The sequence below is a fragment of the Nilaparvata lugens genome, chromosome 6, assembly GCF_014356525.2.
Source record: "Nilaparvata lugens isolate BPH chromosome 6, ASM1435652v1, whole genome shotgun sequence".
NCBI classification, from domain to species: domain Eukaryota; kingdom Metazoa; phylum Arthropoda; class Insecta; order Hemiptera; family Delphacidae; genus Nilaparvata; species Nilaparvata lugens.
The window spans coordinates 45715113-45734702 of NC_052509.1; the positions used below are offsets into that span (position 1 = coordinate 45715113).

A 19590-nucleotide genomic window follows, 5' to 3' on the forward strand; every position below is an offset into this window, starting at 1 on the left:
AGTGATTATTTTTTCTAGTAGCTGCCTTCAACTTATCAACATATTCAGTTTTCAAGCGAATTCAACTTTATTAAATGAGCTTTAACTATTTATATTGATAATATTATTCACTATTGAATGAACTCGTTTTTGGACAACTGAAAAATTGGTTAATCTCGGCTCGAGCAGTTTCATGTTTTTCATTTTTGTTGTGTCCAGACATAGTATACCAAGAAGGTCTAATCTGGTTTTCAGAATAAACTATCATTTTTTGCAAGCAACTGGAAAAAAATTCAATTCTCTTATTTTTCTCCAAAAATGAATTGGATTGAATAATATGATTCAATTGAGATTGTATGAATTACTCATTTTTCTGTGGACATAAAATTTGAAATTAGTCAGCTGTAAACTCATAGAACGTACAAATTAGTTTCTAATCATAGTAGCAGTGATAAATTACAGCAGATTTTGGCAAGTAGGAAGTAAGTAAATATCAATGTTGAATTTATTTTTCAAATATAATTTTACAGTGAAAGAATTGTCAATAACATTCATACTAAACAGAATAAACTTCACGGTAGCTTATCATCATTCTAAGATAAATAATCCAGGACTTGTGATTCATTGAATTTCAACATCAAGTTCCAGGTAGGAATTTCATTGCCATCACCAAATTCTTTATAATATTGTTAAAATTTCTTTGTTAATGATTATTAGTAAGTTAATTAGCAAATAATTTTATTCTATTATTTTCTTCAGATCATGAAATAAACTGTATTTTAATTAATTAATGTTGCTTGTACTTTCCAATCATTTATTTTCATGGTTAGGTATTACGTTGATGTGAATTATCATAGCAAGTTAGTGTAATCTAGTACAATGAACCCAAATATATTATTGTATTGTAATGAATTGAATATTATTTCATTAGCATAAATAATATTATGAGTTATTAATATTGTTAATTTATTATCTGAATCGGCCTTGATATCTTACTAGTTGACATAGATAACATTGCAGAATTAGAGGAAAGAGCTAAATCAAATCGTTATCACATAACGTCGAATGGTCAAATACCTTATTGAATATTGGTGACAATACTGATATCAGTCTCCTTCTTTTGAAAGTGTTCGGAATTAATTTGAAGTAAGCAAAATATTATCCTTACCAACGTTGACTCTTGCCAATCTTGTTAAAGAGTATATTTGTATTCTTGAACAATTAGTCAAAGTATGACTGTATAAAGTGCTGACGACCTGATCTTTTCAGGATTACCTGGACATTAATTAAAAGCTGATATAAATATACTTGAAAGATGTAAAAAGGAATTACTTGAATTACCTTCCTCTTCATCAATATCATGAATGCCGGATGTGTGCGTTATTTTCCACATTACTACTATCGAGATGGAATTTAACGTTATAGCTATTAATAAAAAAGTTTAGGTTATGTTTTTTAACAGGAAAGTACAATATTAAAATGTTAATAATATTAATTATACGGCATACCTTTCTTAATTTAGGCCTTTCAACTTGATCAGTAGCTTAAAAATGGATTCTACTTACTTCATACTTCTCTCCTTCGTCATGACCAGAAATCTGGATTGACTGTGTCGAGTTTGGAAGTGGACCTGACTTGTTATGAAATAAAACACTTAATAAACACGTTTTTCACTTAATCAAACATATAAAACGTTGAGAAAATAATTATGTAGATAGATGTTTATGCTTATAACCTAAATTAATATTACAACTTATTCGGGTTGAAAATCAACAAACTTATACTAAATTCGTTTTTAAATATTTCCTTTATTTTAATAAACTAAATTTATAGTTTCAACCAATGACGAATTTTGTACAATTTAGACAACTCACTAATCAAATAGTCAGGGGAAATGTTTCTAAAGTCATGAACTATTTACCAGCACAGTATGAGGATAGCAGCAGAGTATGACTTGGGCTATCATTGTTGAACATTACTATTTGGTAAACCACATTGATTTTTGTTTTTATGTAATCCTAAATTACTTTACTTGTTACTTAGTTGACCTCCCAACAGGCGCTGGGAGGAAGTTGACAAAGTTGATGAGCAGGCCCTCTTGCGGATGGTGTACCTTGCTCTTTTCCATAGCATTCTGAGCTAAGACTGCTGGTGATGTGAGGTCTGCATATGAAGATGTGTCCAAAATGCCAAAGAGGGACAACCTCTAGTGGCTTCCTGGATCATTGTAATCCTCTCTTCCAGTCCATAAGTGTAATGACCATCTACAGTCATTACATAAATTTGTGTGCCATGATTGTAGCGAGCAAATTTTGGAAAGTTCAACTCAAGGAGTGACTTTCATAGTCACAACACTAGAAGTGTTATTCGAGGTCTTATAGATGTGCTATACTGCCGTTTGTCAAAGATCCTTGATGCATTTCCTGCATTGGCCTTGCGGATCCTCTATAAGCTGCCAAAGGATTTGAAGAGGTTATTAGCATTACAGTTTTCTCTGTCTTCAATTTCTGTGGTAAAGTCGTTAATTTCGATGATGAATACCAGCATTCAACTCAAGACTTGAGTGTTGGCTCAGAAGAAAGCCATTTTATTCAATTCAGGAATATTCTTTGGACGACTTTGTAGACCTTGTTCAATCCATTCTGCCATCTCGATAGTTGTAATTTGAAAAGTAATAAATATTATAACTCTTCGAGTCATAATTTTTCATCTTAAGTCCTAACTCCGCCTAATAGAGTATTTTTTCGTCCAGCTACTGTCTAAAGTACTTACTTTACTCAGTGGAACATAATACTAAAGTGTAACTTTTTCGCTCTCGTGCCGAAAAAAGAGAAAAACTCCCTAGAGCGTAAAAGTAACTACATTTAAATAACATGGGAGGCATCTCTATTCTAATAACTTACATTTGAAATATGTTAAAAGGTCTAAGCTCAGATGAGGAAGCATAATAGAGGTGTCTGTCATTGAGTCAAATCAATGCAATACCACAACCAGAAATTTTATCACCACATGATGAACTTTATGTTTGTATGATAGAAATGTATACATATTTTAAAATATTTTATTCTATTCAAAATACCAGCCAACAAATATTTTTCATCTGCAGTTCAAATCTGAAACGCGTGATCTGGAGTCAGCCATTTTTGATGGCCGCCCAGCTGTTAATTTTTACAACTTTTGCCGATAGATAGCGCAATCGGCAGTGCCAATCAGACGAACGGTTTTTAGGTTTTAGATTTTAGGTTATGTTAGAAAACATTGTCACCAATAACGTAAGTTATTAAAATGATTTGATTTGCAGTTTGTATAAAAAATGTAGATGGAAGAAAATTTTGTGTACATCACGAGCGAAATTGTTTTTTGTGCAACTAGTGCGCAAAGTGACAGTTTGCTGCACCGAAAGAAACGTTTACGCCCGAGCCGTAGGCCGGGAATGGTTTGTTGAGTGCAGCAGAGGAACTTTGCGCACGTATTTCACATTTAATTTCTCCTACAGTTACCATTGAATATGAAAAGTGGGTAATTATGGGTAAAATTGCCTGAAATGCATCAAATGTTTTCCTGTGTGATTTTATTATTAATAAATAAAATTGAATAATGTAGTAGTGTTTGAATGAAGGCGGCTGTGTGCTGTGGTGGCTGTCGCTGAACACGATGTCCTTGATATTATTATAACGTGCACCTCACTATAATACAGTCATTGTTACTAACTTCATTTTGATTTTGCTGCACTAATCCTCCATATAACCCACCAACTATTTTGCGTTGCCATGTTGCAAATCTGGAGTGCAGAAAAACATTTTCCCGCCCTAGAGCGGAAAAGTGATTCTTTGCGTTCTGTAATCAGTGCAGGAATGGCCACTGCTGATTTGCAACATGCCAACGCAAAATAGTTGGTGGGTTATATGGAACACCAGTGCACGAAAACAAAAATTAAGTTGGTAACTGCACTGACTGGGCTGCTATAGTGTGGTAGTGCACGTTATAATAATAATAAGGACACCGAGTTCGAGGACAGCCGCCCCTTCATTCAAACACTACTACATTATTCTATTTTATTTATTAATAATAAAATTACACAGAAAAACATTTGATGCATTTCAGGCAATTTTACCCATAATTACTCACTTTTCATATTCGATGGTAACTGTAGGAAAAATTAAATGTGAAATACGTGCGCAAAGTTCCTCTGCTGCACTCAAGAAACCATTCCCCGCCTACGGCTCGGGCGTAAACGTTTCTTTCGGTGCAGCAAACTGTCACTTTGCGCACTAGTTGCACAAATAACTATTTCTCCCTCAGGAAAATTGTTGCCCTCGGCTTCGCCTCGGGCTTCAAACTTTTTCCCACAGGGAGAAAAAGTTGTACTTTTCACTCTAGATATACAAATAACTATTTCATTGTAAGTATAAGTATAATTGTCGTCGTCGGTCACTCCGAGTCTGGGATTGTTGAATCATTGATGTGGGTTGAATCAGACGAGGACTGTTTTCTTCCTATTTATTTTTAGGCTTAGTGTGAGATATGTCGGTTGCTTCATTCAATGCTGTTTGGCGAACAGTATGCAGTTTTCTCTGTCGTCATTTTCTTTGGGGACAGTTGTTAATGTAGATGAGGAATAACAGTGGTCCTAGGATCGAACTCTGGGGTATGCCTTTAAATACTGCTCTAAGCGAGGGTTTATTATTTATCACGTTGTTTTTTTTTTGGTGTTGTACTATTTCTACATAATTGCATTCTACCTGAGAGATAGTCCTCTAACCATTGGTTTTCCCTCTACTTTCAGTTCTTACAATTTATTTATTCAACAATGATACAGGGACAGAATCATGAAATGATTGGAAATGGAAAAAACAGAAAACTAAATATTTAGGTTTCATAATCAATATGTCCTTTGAAAAGTGTCGACAACTTTTTGGAGGCTAATGAACAGTCTAGAGATAGTATTTCGCACCTCCTAGAATTTGTTGTTTTTCTGTTAAAGTTATTTTATTACATTTTTTTCAGTTTGTTTCAGTGAACTATCAACACAGGATCGTCATGTCAGGGACTATGACTGGATTACAGGTTTGTAGATAAAATCCTCTTATCGATTTTTTTACTTTCCTTGCCTTATTACTATAGGTAAGGAAAGTATTGCTTTCCGAAAAAAATAAGGTACCCCAATTACTAAATTTCTATACGTGTCAAGGTCCCCTAGGTCATGTGTGTGTGTGTGTGTGTGTGTGTGTGTGTGTGTGTGTGTGTGTGTATGAGTGTATGTGCGTCTGTGTACACGATATCTCATCTTCCAATCAACGGAATGACTTGAAATTTGGAACTTAACGACCTTACAATATAAGGATGCGACACCAACAATTTCGATCAAATACAATTCAAGATGGCTAAAATGGCAAAAATGTTGTCAAAAACAGGGGTTTTTGCAATTTCCTCGAAAACGGCACCAACGATTTTGATAAAATTTATACCTAAAATAGTCATTGATAAGCTCTATCAACTGCCATATGTCCCATATCTCATAATTCCAGGGGCTCCGCCCCATCTATGCAAAGTTTGATTTTGGATTCCCAATTTTCAGGCTTCAGATACAATTTAAACAAAAAAAAAATCAAGTGAAAAAGATTGAGCATGAAAATCTCTACAATTAAATCTCAGTAACATTTTCACCTAAATTTGAAAATAAGCTCGAAATTCGAGAAAATGTGATTATTCTATTGCAAACTGTTGGCAACTGTTGATTCTATTAAATCATTCACAATGAAGAGATAGCAGACCTTGTGTGTCTCCAGCGTTATTGTTCTGTCACCAGCTGGCTCAGATCTTCGAATAGTAGACTTGAGATGCGCGTGAACACTTGCGTCAGGCGATCAATTTTCATAACTGCAAGGAAAGTTGTGTGAGTGCGCCACACCAGATTTATTTTTTTAATTACAGAGTTCCCATTTCAATATGTGAGACAGCTTCACATAAAATTCTTGTTAATTCATATTAGCAAACACAAATTAGATCTTTTAGGAGCTACCATCAATCACATCTATCCTACTCGACTGATCCTTGCACAAATTGTTGGCTGTGCTGTATTGGCTGCTAGGCGTCCGAGCAGTTGATCCGTTCCCAATATGCAAGTTAATCGACCCGATCTTAGTAACAGAGTTCAAAGCCTTCGAACACAATTCTGACATCAATACCTTTTTTAGCCTGTAAATTGTTATTTTTTCCTCACCTTCACTGTGATCTTGATTCAAAAAAATGTTTTTTTTTCTTTTATCTGGGATTTTCCGGGTGCTGGTTTACAATATTTGTGAATACAACTTCTAAAAATATCATATTTCATTAATATAGCCTTAATAAATATAACTAACCTGTACAATTTACTGTAATTATTTTTTCTAATGACTGTCTTATCCGAACTCTCCCCTACTCACAGACGAATAGTCTTGTAGGGGGTTCCCTAACATATTAATTTTATTGTGTATCATGTAATTTTTGTAAATATTTTGGGCAGCAATCCTACCTTCCTATCTACTAATTCTCTATAAAGTAAATTTTTCCTTTATTGAAAGATCTGGAATAACTTTTTTGTTGTTCTATAGATATACAGTATGCCATATTGCTTTGGAAACGAATCCATTACGGTATCTCTATTACAGTAAGATATCAACTGACTGAAAACTGTTCCGTGATAGTTTATCGCTCAATACTGATCTGTGTTTGCTATGAGAATAAACTAATGAAAAATTGTGTTTTCCCAGCTACTGTTATATGGATGTATTCACTCAATAATAAAAAATATGTTTATTCCTGATCAATATTTATCTGTTGCTCACAGTATTTCATTCTATTATCAACTATGTTTCTACTACAAATTTCATGAATAGAGTTGTTGATTTGAGGTAAAACCTCCAATGATTTTAAATTAAAGTTTATTCGCATTTAGATCACAAATAGAATACAATACAAATAGACACAGAGCAACTGTGTTGTAAATACAGAATATAAATAATGGCGATCAATCACAGGTATAATAAGTATTTCCAATGTGGTAAATGTTTTTTATTCACGTCTCTGTTTTTATTTTTTCAGAAAGCGATCGACATAATAACTAAAGCTACTGAGGAGGATAAGAAGAAGAACTATGAAGAAGCATTACGTCTTTATAAATATGGAGTTGAATATTTTCTACATGCGATCAAATGTAATTTTCAGTTCTATTTCATTCTCTTTCAATTATTAATAATAAAAAATATTGTATAAATAGGCTTTATACAGGTTGCTCTGAAAAAGGTGCCCATAAGTCAGGGTGTGATTCCTCACATAAAAAGAAGAAAAAAGTACTGATTAACATAGATCCGAAAATGCTTGGTTACCGAGTTACATAGGGTGAAAGATTTTGCCTGAATTTCAGTTTCCCTGCTGAAACGAAGCCCTACGGTTATTTGTTGGCTGTAAATTAAGATAAACAATTTAGCATACTTTATATAAAATTAACTGAAATTGAATAAAACAGTTTCCAGACCTATAGCTACAGTAATTTTTTATGTGACGAAATACGCGAAAGTTGGTCCCAAAAACAAGCTCCTTCAAGGTTTGAAGCATATTTACTATGTTAAATGTAAAATATTTCTTATAAAACTTGTAGAAAATTCAATTTTGAAGAGAAAGATGTAAATTAAGTCTATAATAGAGAAACGCAACCTTTAAAAAAAATCGTAATATTATATAATTTGTAGAGCTCAACAGATTTTGTCTATTTTTCATGCGTTTTGTTTGTAATTAAGGATTATTTTTTATAGGATGCGTTTGTCTATTATAGATTTATTTTACATCTTTCTCTTCGAAATTAAATTTTCTACAAGTTATGCAGAAAAATATTTTGTGTTTATTGTACATTTAACATTGTAAATCTGCTTCAAACCTTGAAGGAACTTGCTTTTCGGGACCAACTTTTGCGTTTTTCGTCACAAAAAAATTACTGTAGCTACAAGTCTGGAAACTGTTTTATTCAATTTTTCAGTTCATTTTACATAAAGTACGCTAAATTGTACATCTTAATTTACAGCCAACAAATAACCGTAGGGCTTCGTTTCAGCAGGGAAACTGAAATTCAGACAAAATTTTTCACCCTGTGTAACTCGGTAACCAAGCATTTTCGGATCTATGTTAATCAGTACTTTTTTCTTCTTTTTATGTGAGGAATCACACCCTGACTTATGGGCACCTTTTTTCAGAACATTCTGTATATGTAAACAATTTATCTACTAGTTTTGGTTATTACACCATTAACAATATTGATAATAGTGTAACAACGAAACCAGTATCTCAAAACGATTTAGTAAATTAGCGTTCATGATTATTTTAAGTCGTTTTCATTCAATATAACCTGGATTTTAACAGAATTTATTTTAAAAAATACAAGAATTATTCTCCTGTATCTTTTGTCCAAGTAGACACTTTTTGAAATGTAGTTTTCAAATAATAAATTAGATTCTATTTGGAATAAATGGTTACTTGATAGGGAAATCTTTGTGGCAGTTCTTTACAATTATTCGGCTTCTTATAAGGCTGGGACTAGAGCAAATGAGCTAATACTTGTTCTGAACAAAGATGAATAGACATCTGGATTAAGCCAGTTTTTAATAGCTCTAAAGTCATGAGAACTAACATTGGATTCATATACTATTGGTGACATAATTTATCATGCTTCTCATAAAAGGGTTGTTCCTATGTGTTTTATGCTCCAAAATGCATGCTCTAGTTTTAAGCTCGTTTGGCTGAACCTCAGCCTAATCTGTTGAAATGATTACCAAATTTCAGATGAGACGCATGGAGAGAAGGCTAAAGAATCGATCAGAGCAAAGTGTGACCAATATTTGGACAGAGCTGAACAATTAAAAGCGCATTTAGATAAAGGAAAGAAGAAGAAAGTAAAAGATGGTGATACCAATTCAAAGTAAGCGAATTGGATAATTGTTTCTCTTTTTAATTTAGAAAGAATCTTAGTTTTATTGTACGACATTGATGAAATTATAATGATGTTCAGGTACAATGAATTATTACGTAGCATTTTTATACATTATCACAGCAGCATAGAGCTTTAAGATTTATGGAATGATTTCAATTCAATTAGATTTGCTGTTTCCTAAATTTGACGGCCATAAGATTTTTCCCTTAAAGATTCTCATTATTAATTACAATGTTATGTTGAAATAATCATGATAGTTCTCTATGCGTCTTCAATTTTTTAGGGAAAACTTCAAAATAAATAATTCATTTATTTATGTTGAAAATTGAAAGGGTTAATCAACAATAAGGGCTAATCAATGATAGCAATGGACCTAACGTGATTGTTGAATATGATTAGGATTTGGACGTTGTAAGTATGTATAGTAAGTTATGTTTGCAGGAGCGATGATAAGAAGAGTGATAGTGACAGTGATTCAGAAAAGCCGGAAAAGAAGAAATTGCAGTCTCGACTGGAGGAGGCCATTGTCGTGGAGAAGCCGTGCGTTCAATGGTCAGATGTTGCAGGGCTCGAGGGAGCCAAAGAAGCTCTCAAGGAAGCTGTCATACTTCCAATCAGGTTCCCTCATCTTTTCACTGGCAAGCGAATACCCTGGAAGGGAATTCTACTCTTTGGGGTGAGTAATGAGTATTACATTATCACTATCATAGTCCTGTGACAGAAATTTAGTATCATATCCATATTATGACCATTATAATGTCATGTACCAATTATTTTAATATTAAAATATGTATCGTAGTATGTCACTAACTCTTTCCCCAACCCATATCATTGTCAATAAATACACATATATCTGTAATATAAGTGAAATGCCAACTTTGCCATACAATTATTCATAACATTGTAGTGTTTTTTTAAATTTATTAACGCTGGACACTTTTTGCAGACTATTAACTTGTGGTAGAAGACAGTTTCAACAGTGGTTAATTTAGGCTTAATTCGATTCTCTTGTGTTTTGAAGAGCATCTGTGACTCACCCTGTTTTCCACAACTTGAAGAGTTTCATACGGTCTTTGAATACTTACAGTACTTTGATTTTCCGTAGACCATAAAATTGCAAATTTAATGGTCTAGCAATTATATTTTTAGTTTAATTTGAGCCGAAATTCTATATTTATTTACTCCTGCAATAACAAATCTTATAACAAACAACAGTAAAAATGTGTAAACTTGATATAAAAGTAGAACGTAGTATAACTTATAGCAAAACAAAAGTGTTTTCAAGTCCAAAGTACTTCAGATTTCTTTAAGTTTTTTATAATAAGTCTAATGTTGGTTGTATCTTTTGAATGGAATCACGGTGATCTGGGAAATCCCTTTTTATTGAATGTTATGTTTGTATTACGTATATGTTGCAGCCTCCTGGAACTGGTAAATCATACCTTGCAAAGGCAGTGGCTACTGAAGCGAACAATTCGACGTTCTTCTCAGTGTCGTCCTCAGATCTGGTGTCGAAATGGTTGGGCGAGTCGGAGAAGTTGGTCAAGAACCTGTTCGAGCTAGCCAGACAACATAAGCCTAGTATTATATTCATTGATGAAGTGGACTCCTTGTGCTCTTCGCGTTCAGATAATGAATCTGAGTCGGCCCGTAGAATCAAAACCGAGTTCCTTGTACAAATGCAAGGTATAGTCTAATTTTATATTTTTTTCATATAAGACCAAAGTATAAGGGTGTGTGAAGTGCACACAGAGAGCGGTCAGGCGTTCCGAAATCAGCGTTTTTGTTAAACGGAATTCATGTGAACTGAAATAAATTAGTACGATAGAGAGACTTTTGTCATATTATTTAACTGATATCAGCTCTCTGTCTGTTTTTCTTCACTTGAGAAATTCAACTAGAACACTTGTATTTGACCACCGCCATTTTGACCATAGAAAGAACGTGGACCTTTCGTGAACTCTGAACGACTGGCCGCTTCCTGTGTGCATATATACTCATAGGAATTTCTCTCATGCATATTCCTTATTGGTGTGAAGCCAAATTCCATGAGCTCAAATAGTTTCATGAACTATTCGAATAGTATTTTATGTAGTACAAGTAGTAGTATTATGTTACGAGAGCTGTTTGATAATTATTCGTATGAATCAAAAGATTTCACCGATTGTAGGAATTATTCGTGGAGAATGCCCTGCGTAAACTACTGCCAAACAAGAGCAAGTTTAACATTTTTATGGATTACGCTCATATAAGCTTTTTTCTCGGGTAAAGAGATGAAATGATCAAACAACTATGCCATTAGCTGGATTCGAACCCTCGACCAGGCGCAGCGATGGCAGATTATAAGTGCAACACTTGAGACCTGGCAGCCAAATATGATATGTTTGTGTGGCATGAAAATCTTCGAATGTCTCAGGACTCGCTAAATATCGCTACAGTACTTCAATGAGAAATAAATCAACTGAAACATTGTATGCGTCTAACACGTGTACTGTGTACTCATCATTTCATAAAATACTTGAGATTTCAAATCTGCCTACTGTATTCTAGAGACATTGTTTCTTTATTTTATTCGGACAGAAATGTGCGTCCTATCAAATAACTTGTTGAATAACAATGATTATGCTGTCAATTCCATTTTATGAATGGAAATTAATGAGAAATTTTATTTATTCAAATGCTAATATTGATGAATAATTTATTAAACGAAAATCCAAATTAAATGCTGTAAATCACCCGAAGACTTCTGCTACTGCAAATATTGACAACAGGGTAAACAGCTATTATTAAATGATTCACAGCATTTAATTTGGATTTTCGTTTTATAATAAATTACTATCCACTTTATGAACAAATTTGCAGGACTGCAGATCCGTGTTGAATCCAACACATGTTCTGGTAAATCTTCTGGAAGAACAATCCAGAATATTTGCCAGTACAGCTGAAGATGTGTTGGTTTCAACACAAAACTGCATCCTGTAAATGAGAACATGTATTTGATTTATAAATTGAAATTTACAACAGAATCAGTGATTTGAATTACGGAAAAATTACACATCAATAGGTATTTGACAAATTTTATAAATTACGAGCTCTTTTGCATTTGCAGGTGTTGGTAATGACAATGACGGAATTTTAGTATTGGGGGCGACAAACATTCCTTGGGTTCTCGATGCAGCCATCAGAAGGCGATTCGAGAAGCGAATCTACATTCCCTTGCCCGAAGAACATGCACGTCTGCAAATGTTCAAACTCCATCTTGGCAATACTTTTCATGAGTTGAAAGAAGAAGATCTTAAAACACTAGCTCATAAAACTGAAGGGTGAGTTCAAGTTGTCATTGTAGCTGTGTTGTGAATGATGTGGTGTTTCTCGTCTTCATAATGAATAAAAGAAATCTAGATCTTTTCAATCACAATTTAATCTTTTCATCAAGTTTATCACTAAAATAACGACTTACAGACTATTATATAATTGTAAAAAATACGAAATATTTACTCACTGAAGCCTGCTTTCAAATGACATAGGATTCATTGTCAGCAGTGGCAAAAGCTGTAATTTCCAGTGTCATTTGCTGTTGATGGCTGGTTAGAAGGGTTGCGTTGTATTAAATAATCAAATCATTTTTTTAATTCAATTTTTAAAATTTGATTTCATTTCATTTTTAAAAAATTGACAAAACAGTGCCAGGTTTCTATAATGTTACTATAACTATAGTCCAGTCAATATAGACATAAAAAAGGGGGTGTGCTTGCAATTTATATTGTAGTTCTGATTTTTTAATATATTATTTGGGTACATAAGAGAAGTCCAGAACCAATTTCTTCATGCAAAATTTCCTTGTGCTAGATACAGAGTGGCCCAAAAACCTCGTATTTTCGGCTCATTTTCCAGTTTTCAGCTATTTCTGCCAAATCTCGTAATCGGACAGAAAAATTTGCTCTAACCTTTTTTTAGATTATAAAATTCTGAATAAGATTTTGTAAATTTTCCATTTGTTGTGTATTGGAATATGGGATTGAGTACAATCAAGAATAAATTTTCCATTTTTCGACCGAACTTGACTTATGATGAATGATTTTGACCCGCCTTGACGAGCCGAGAAGAATGAAGTGTAGTTCAATGAAATCTGAGCATTGTGTCAAAAGTTATAAGTGTTTGAAATTTTGATCCTTGAGGTGTCCTTAAGTGCGCCTCTCCACTAGGAAATACTGAAATGAAATGCATCTAACGGGTGATTCTCATAGAACATAATCTCATGAACTTATGTCATTGTGCGAAATATCAATGTGAGGACAATGTAGTTGGTAATGATGGTTAAAGCTGAAAATTAGGTACTTTTCACAATACAAGGAGCATTGTTGTCAGGTGTACCTGGAAATCTATATGAGATAGAGCGCTTTACCTGATCTCAGATTGTAGAGCACAAAAATACTCCCAGAGGGATTTTGAATTATACCTCTAGATGGTAACAATCGGAAGATATTGTTGGTCAAAAACAAAAATTTATTGATTTTTTCTTCAAATTTCACTCATTTTTGAAAAATTATTAACTCAGTACTCATTGGAGATAGAGAGTTCCGAATGATCTCATTTTATTCAGAATTTTATGATCTAAAAAAAGGCGAGAGCAAATTTTTCCGATTACGAGATTTGGCAAAAATAGCTGAAAACTGGAAAATGAGCCGAAAATACGAGGTTTTTGGGCCACCCTGTATCCAGCACAAGGAAATTTTGCTTGAAGAAATTGGTTCTGGACTTCTTGTATGTACCCAAATAATATATTAAAAAATCAGAACTACAATATAAATTGCATGCACCAATGTATTTAGTGACTGGAATACTAGATTAGTGACTAGACTGTGATACTTTAAAGTCAAACCTACATCAAAATTTTATCGACAGCTATTCTATAGCTGACATCAGTATTTTTTGTAACAATAGATTCATTTTCCTTCAAAAACATCATTTTACTATTGATATTTTGATTTGATTTGTAGCTACTCTGGAGCTGATTTCAGTATTTTTTTATTTTAGATGTAGTTCTCTTCAATAAGAATAGTGTAATATTGATGCATTGATTTGATTTGTAACTACTCTGTTACTGGTTTCAGTATTTTTTTTTTTTTTTTTTTTTGAAGTCTTTCTCTTCAATAAGAATAGTTTACAATTGATGCATTGATTTGATTTGTAGCTACTCTATAGCTGGTTTCAGTTTTCTTAATAATATATGCATTTCTCTTCAATAAGAAAAGTGTACAATGATGTATTGATTTGATTTGTAGCTACTCTGGAGCTGACATCAGTATAGTGGTGAGAGATGCACTGATGCAGCCAGTAAGGAAGGTGCAAACTGCCACTCACTTCAGACAAGTGTCGGGTCCTTCTAGAACCGACCCCGATGTGATGGTTTCAGACCTGCTCACACCATGCTCTCCTGGCAGTCCGGGTGCCATTGAAATGACCTGGATGGATGTGCCCGGCGATAAGCTCTATGAGCCTGCTGTTACAATGGTACCTATTCACTATCAACATCCTATGTTCTATCTACTGGTTAAATTTAACACATTACACATGCAATTCTAAAAATATCATTCACGCGTACGATGCGATGCAAAATCAGACTCTTTGATACAATCATTGTACTGAAGAAAGCATGAGGCTCTTCACAGGAATATTTCAGATAGATCCCTCTCGCAACTTTAAACAATTCTTTGGAAGACCTCATGTTTTATTCTACGGAGCGCTACTTTTCTATGTATTGTGTAATAATTTTTTACTAAACATTATATAGGTATTATACAATATATTTTTAGGGATCTCATGGCAATTAATAACAATATTTCATTAAGTATATTTTGAGGATCGTTTTAAGAGAAACGATTCCAGTTGTTAATGCACCGGTTCCCTAGCGTGAACGTGCATACATCAACGTTTAGATTGGCTTAATATTAGTTTGAGCTCTATAAAAACCATTTTTTTATTGTAAATCTGCATTACGTGTGATTCTCAATGATTTTTATTAGTATTGCTGCTGGTATATTCAATATCATTCTAACCCTTAGACTACCAAATAGGGTCTATGAAGCTTGTCCCGTCAAATACCAAATAATCAATTTTACCATTGGGATAATGTCCCAATACAAAAAACACGATAAAATTTAGTAAATAGTTTGCAATTTCAATTTCACATGTTATTATTGACATTATATGAAGTTATTTACTTACTTTCAACTCAAAATGACACTGCAAATCACATTAGAACAGCTTCATTCAGCACAAAACCAGCATCTGACACATGCATGCATGAGAGCATATAACCTCAATTCACAATAATATGGCGATCAGATAGTTCTAAAAAGCTGATGTATTTTACAGAATAGACGATAGACTACCGCTGGGATTCATTGCTATGTAGTTTAGATGATCTATTTACCCACTGGGATTCGATGAACTTCTATTGGGACATATTGTCCCAGTTGTAGTCTGAGGTTGGTCATTTCTGCTGGGACATAATGTCCCGTTGGTAGTCTAAGGGATTCTAATGAATTCGAATTATATTTTGAATTAAAATGTACTATTTTCAAGACATAATGAATAATTATGAAGTTATGTGGCTGGCCAAGTGGCAACTAATCAATTTCAGACATGACTTGTTGTCTTGTTCAGGAAGCCTAACTTGTTCATCGGAAACACGGGAGTAGCCCGAGAAAGATATCCCAGCCAGCCAGGGATCGAACCCGGGGTATCTGGTTTTCAAAGCCTGTGTCTAAACCTCTCAACTTGGGCCAACTCCACTTTCAAATGAATTCAACTCTTTCCTTTTTTTGTAAAATTTTGCTTAGCGCAGATAGAACTTACTGGAAGTTTTTTTTTATTTTTGTAGTTGATGAAAGGAAAAAGATAGATCTTTGAATCACATCGATAGAGGTAATCGACTTGAAATAGGCACTCTTTTCTTGTCATTTATCTATGTCTTTATTTCTCAAACTCTTGTAGTGAATATTGAGTAATATTTTCAACTATTTTCTTTCCAAAATGTTTAATAAGATTGTTTTCTTGCAGACTGACATGTTGAAATCGCTTGCCACATCGAAACCCACAGTGAATGATGATGATATGAAGAAGTTGGATAAGTTCACAGAAGACTTCGGTCAGGAAGGTTGATTTTGGGCCTTGTGAACTTTTTTTTCATCTAATGAATATTAAAGTCCATTTATTTTATAACGCAAATGATTATATATTTTTCTGTTATTGTGTGATACTGGCAGAGACTTCAGTTATTTAAAACTTCCATAAAGTTCTTAAACAAAATCGAACGTAGTTATGACTATTGTATTATAATATGTAAATTATTCATTCATTACACTTATCTGTATTTAAAGCTGCAAATTAGTTATTGCTGGGCAATATTCCATGTCTGTCCATCTAGGTTTATCAATTATTTTTGTAAAATAGAGTATTGTTAAGGCATGGTTTTAAATTCCTTGGATATTTTTTCAAGTACTAATAATATATTACTAATTTTTAACTTCTCTCTATTTAAGACTATCGTTACTGATTAAAATGAAAAATAAATTGTAATGTCATTGTAAAAAATTGATTACAGTTTATTAGAATGTTTCTTTCCATCTTGAATTACTCATTTTCAAATTCAAACATGATGAATTTCAATAGTTTCAATATTGAGTCAACTATCAATTATCAATGCTATTAATTACTTGTTTCTGATTTCAAAGAGCTTTTGCTTTGTATTGTTATTTGCTTATAACGTTCAAGTTATACTTTCAAGATGCTATTGATCACATTTGGTTATGAAATGTATCGAAGGGATATTATGCCAGAGTAAATACTTATTTTTATGGATGAAAATTGATAAATGTTTGTTCCCTCTTCAATCTTGGCCTTTCCTCTTCTTTTTATTCATCTACTGATTGATCATCACTGATGTGTGAGATTTGTAAGAGTTGGTAATCAGTTTAAGAATACTCTTACATTGGTATTTAAAGTATCATTACTAGAATGTCCAACTGGTAATGGATTTCATCAGGTCCTCAATTTCACCCTTTTTAACTTTCTGATAATAATGATTTTCAATGAGCTTAGTGATTTTAATTAATGTAATTTCGATCTGTTGAACAAATTTCAATGTGTATCTGTATTAAATTTTATAGCCTTCTATATTAATTAGTGATGTTATTTCTTGAAAATTGTAAATAGATTGCTGCAATATAAAGTATTTTACCTAGAGGATTCAGTTATATTATTTGCATGTATCATGACATTTTGTATCAATTAATACTATTGTTGTAGCCTATGAGTATTCATTTTTATTTAGAGAGTTTGACATTGTGGAGACTTTGGAAAAATTAGGATCAAAGAAAGACTGGCATTTCGGTTGAAATGACTAGATTCGTTGTTCCATTCAAGCGTAGAAAGTAATAGGCTATAATAATAAGGAAACAGAAGAAAGTAAAAAAAAATCAATCTGTTTATGAGTATTATAAGGTTTAAGCTCGGTTTCTAGGACACGTATTAAATCTAATGAACCCTTGAATCTTTATAAAATCTTAATGCTTGAAAAGTTTAATGTCAATTAAATGCAATAGGTGTCCTAGAAGCTGGGTCTAAACCTTATATTCACAAACAGTTAAAAACAAGCTTTTACTTTTTTCTGTCTCCTTATTATAGCCTATTTTTTCATCTTTCTGCGCTTGAATGGATTAATGGATCTGGTCATTGAAACTGAAGTTTCAGTCTTTCTTTGACCCTACATTTTCCAAAGTTTCCACAATGTTCAACTGTCTAAATAAAATTGATGAAATAACTCTAATCTCATCATTTTTTCCATGGAAAATCAATATTATGGCTACATAATATTCAAATATAGATACAAATTTATCTACAATTTTATCTTAAATACAAATTATTACAATAAATTATTATGTTTTTTGTAGATAGAATTGATTATTAAGTAATAGAAGACCTACAAGATTAAGCTTAATTACATTTAGATTCAAATCAGTTCATTCACTCAACTGGTGAAGGTTTTACTAATTTACTGATGAAGACTTTGTTGTCGAATCTACATAGTGTACACTCGTACATCGTGTGAGCTCTATGATTTTGGAATTGACCTAATAGTAGTTGACATCAATTGATTCTCAACGCAGAATCAAAACTCTTGTATTTTGTTGTTGGTGAAGGTTTTCCTTGAGCAGAGAGCACTGATCAATTGAAAGCTGATTGGTTCGATGATCGCATATCTCCTGAACTGTTTTGTTTAGTCAGTAGCCGTAAGTGCTCACTTCAAAGTCGGACAGATTGGGAACTAGGGAGTGTTTCTTTAGTGGCTGGGCGATATCGAAAGTAAACTTGGTGAGTATTCTGACATATTATTATATTGTAAGTTTCCGGCCTATAATTATACACTGTATACTAATAATAATTTCTTCAAGTAGTAAACGAAACACCTTTATTTAAACCAAAAAATAACACTAGGATTGCCTCAGTACCGTATTTTATCTACCAATGATTTTACATAAGCGTGATTTGTAACAAGTGTCATTTTTGAAATGCTAATCCAAAGAAGATATTTATGATAATTATTAAACATTTCACAATGAAATTATTATTCTTTTCTGAAAGAAGATATTTGGAGTATTTGAATGAATAATTAATAAAAAAAGGCCTTTATTTAACAAAGCTAAGAATAAAAAACAAAAAATCATAAAAAACATTTCATATGCATAATTATTCAAGGAAATAATAAAACAAACTAAGCCATTCAATTGTGGCATAACCGAGAAGGTTGTCTGCCAGGAGTCGGTTATCAATACGGTACCGAACCGTATATTTGTGAAAAATTTTAAAATATTAAGAGAAAAATATACACTAAAAATAAATACATACTGTTAACAAAATCAATAATGCCAACAATCATAAAACAATAAACTCAATAATAAATAATCAAACCTAATTAAAACAAAACATTGGAGTATTTGATATATAACTTCAATTGTAGTTTCACGAACAAATCTAGCCGATATAACAATCAATACAATTCTTGTTTATTGTTGCCCTTGATCAACATGATGTGTATATTGGGACTATTGACATTTTATTGAAGTAGGCTAAGCATTCCCTATTATCTTTGAGATGAAGTGAACTTGTTCATCTAGTTGAATTTGGTAATTTTCAAATGAACTAGTGCTTTCATGAATTTTGACACAATGATCGGATCTCGTCGTACTACAGTTCATTCTTCTCGGCTCGCCAAGGCAGTTCAAAATCATGCAATATGTTCGTAAATTATGATTTGATCGTCGCTAAATAAATTAAGGAATATACGTTCCCCATACGATATTAACGGACACGGCAGTTCTATGATAGGAAACAGTTATTCAAGATGAATTTTAGGCAACTGAGCACTTAGAGGATGGACTTATCCAGCGCCGGACTGACAAGGTCAGCTAATCGGGGGTCGCCGAAGGCCGTGGGCTTCTGGGGGCCCTTGAACTCACAGAAATATAAATGAAGAAATGTTGCATTGGACAACAAATCCTGCTTTAGAGAATTTTAAGGACCCAGGGGCATTATCTATTTATACTCATCTTAAGACTCAGGAGCTCGCGGGAGAGCCAGACAGA

General features: G+C 33.1%; 1 protein-coding gene across 3 annotated transcripts; it reads left to right on the plus strand.

Annotated features, from left to right (window-relative positions):
- The first annotated feature begins 399 nt into the window (after positions 1-399).
- Positions 400-17194, plus strand: LOC111051708 (vacuolar protein sorting-associated protein 4). 3 transcript variants are annotated; one of them, XM_039430895.1, is made up of 9 exons: positions 400-461; positions 4987-5046; positions 7063-7174; positions 8794-8929; positions 9383-9617; positions 10360-10627; positions 12051-12264; positions 14227-14455; positions 16007-17194. In XM_039430895.1, exons 2-9 carry the CDS (start codon positions 5020-5022, stop codon positions 16106-16108), a joined length of 1323 nt encoding a protein of 440 aa, XP_039286829.1. In that variant the 5' UTR covers positions 400-461; positions 4987-5019; the 3' UTR covers positions 16109-17194. The 3 variants fall into 3 exon arrangements, with proteins under 3 accessions (XP_039286829.1, XP_039286831.1, XP_039286830.1); XM_039430897.1 differs by having other exon boundaries at positions 413-627; XM_039430896.1 differs by having other exon boundaries at positions 418-627; positions 4997-5046.
- Positions 17195-19590: the final 2396 nt, after the last annotated feature.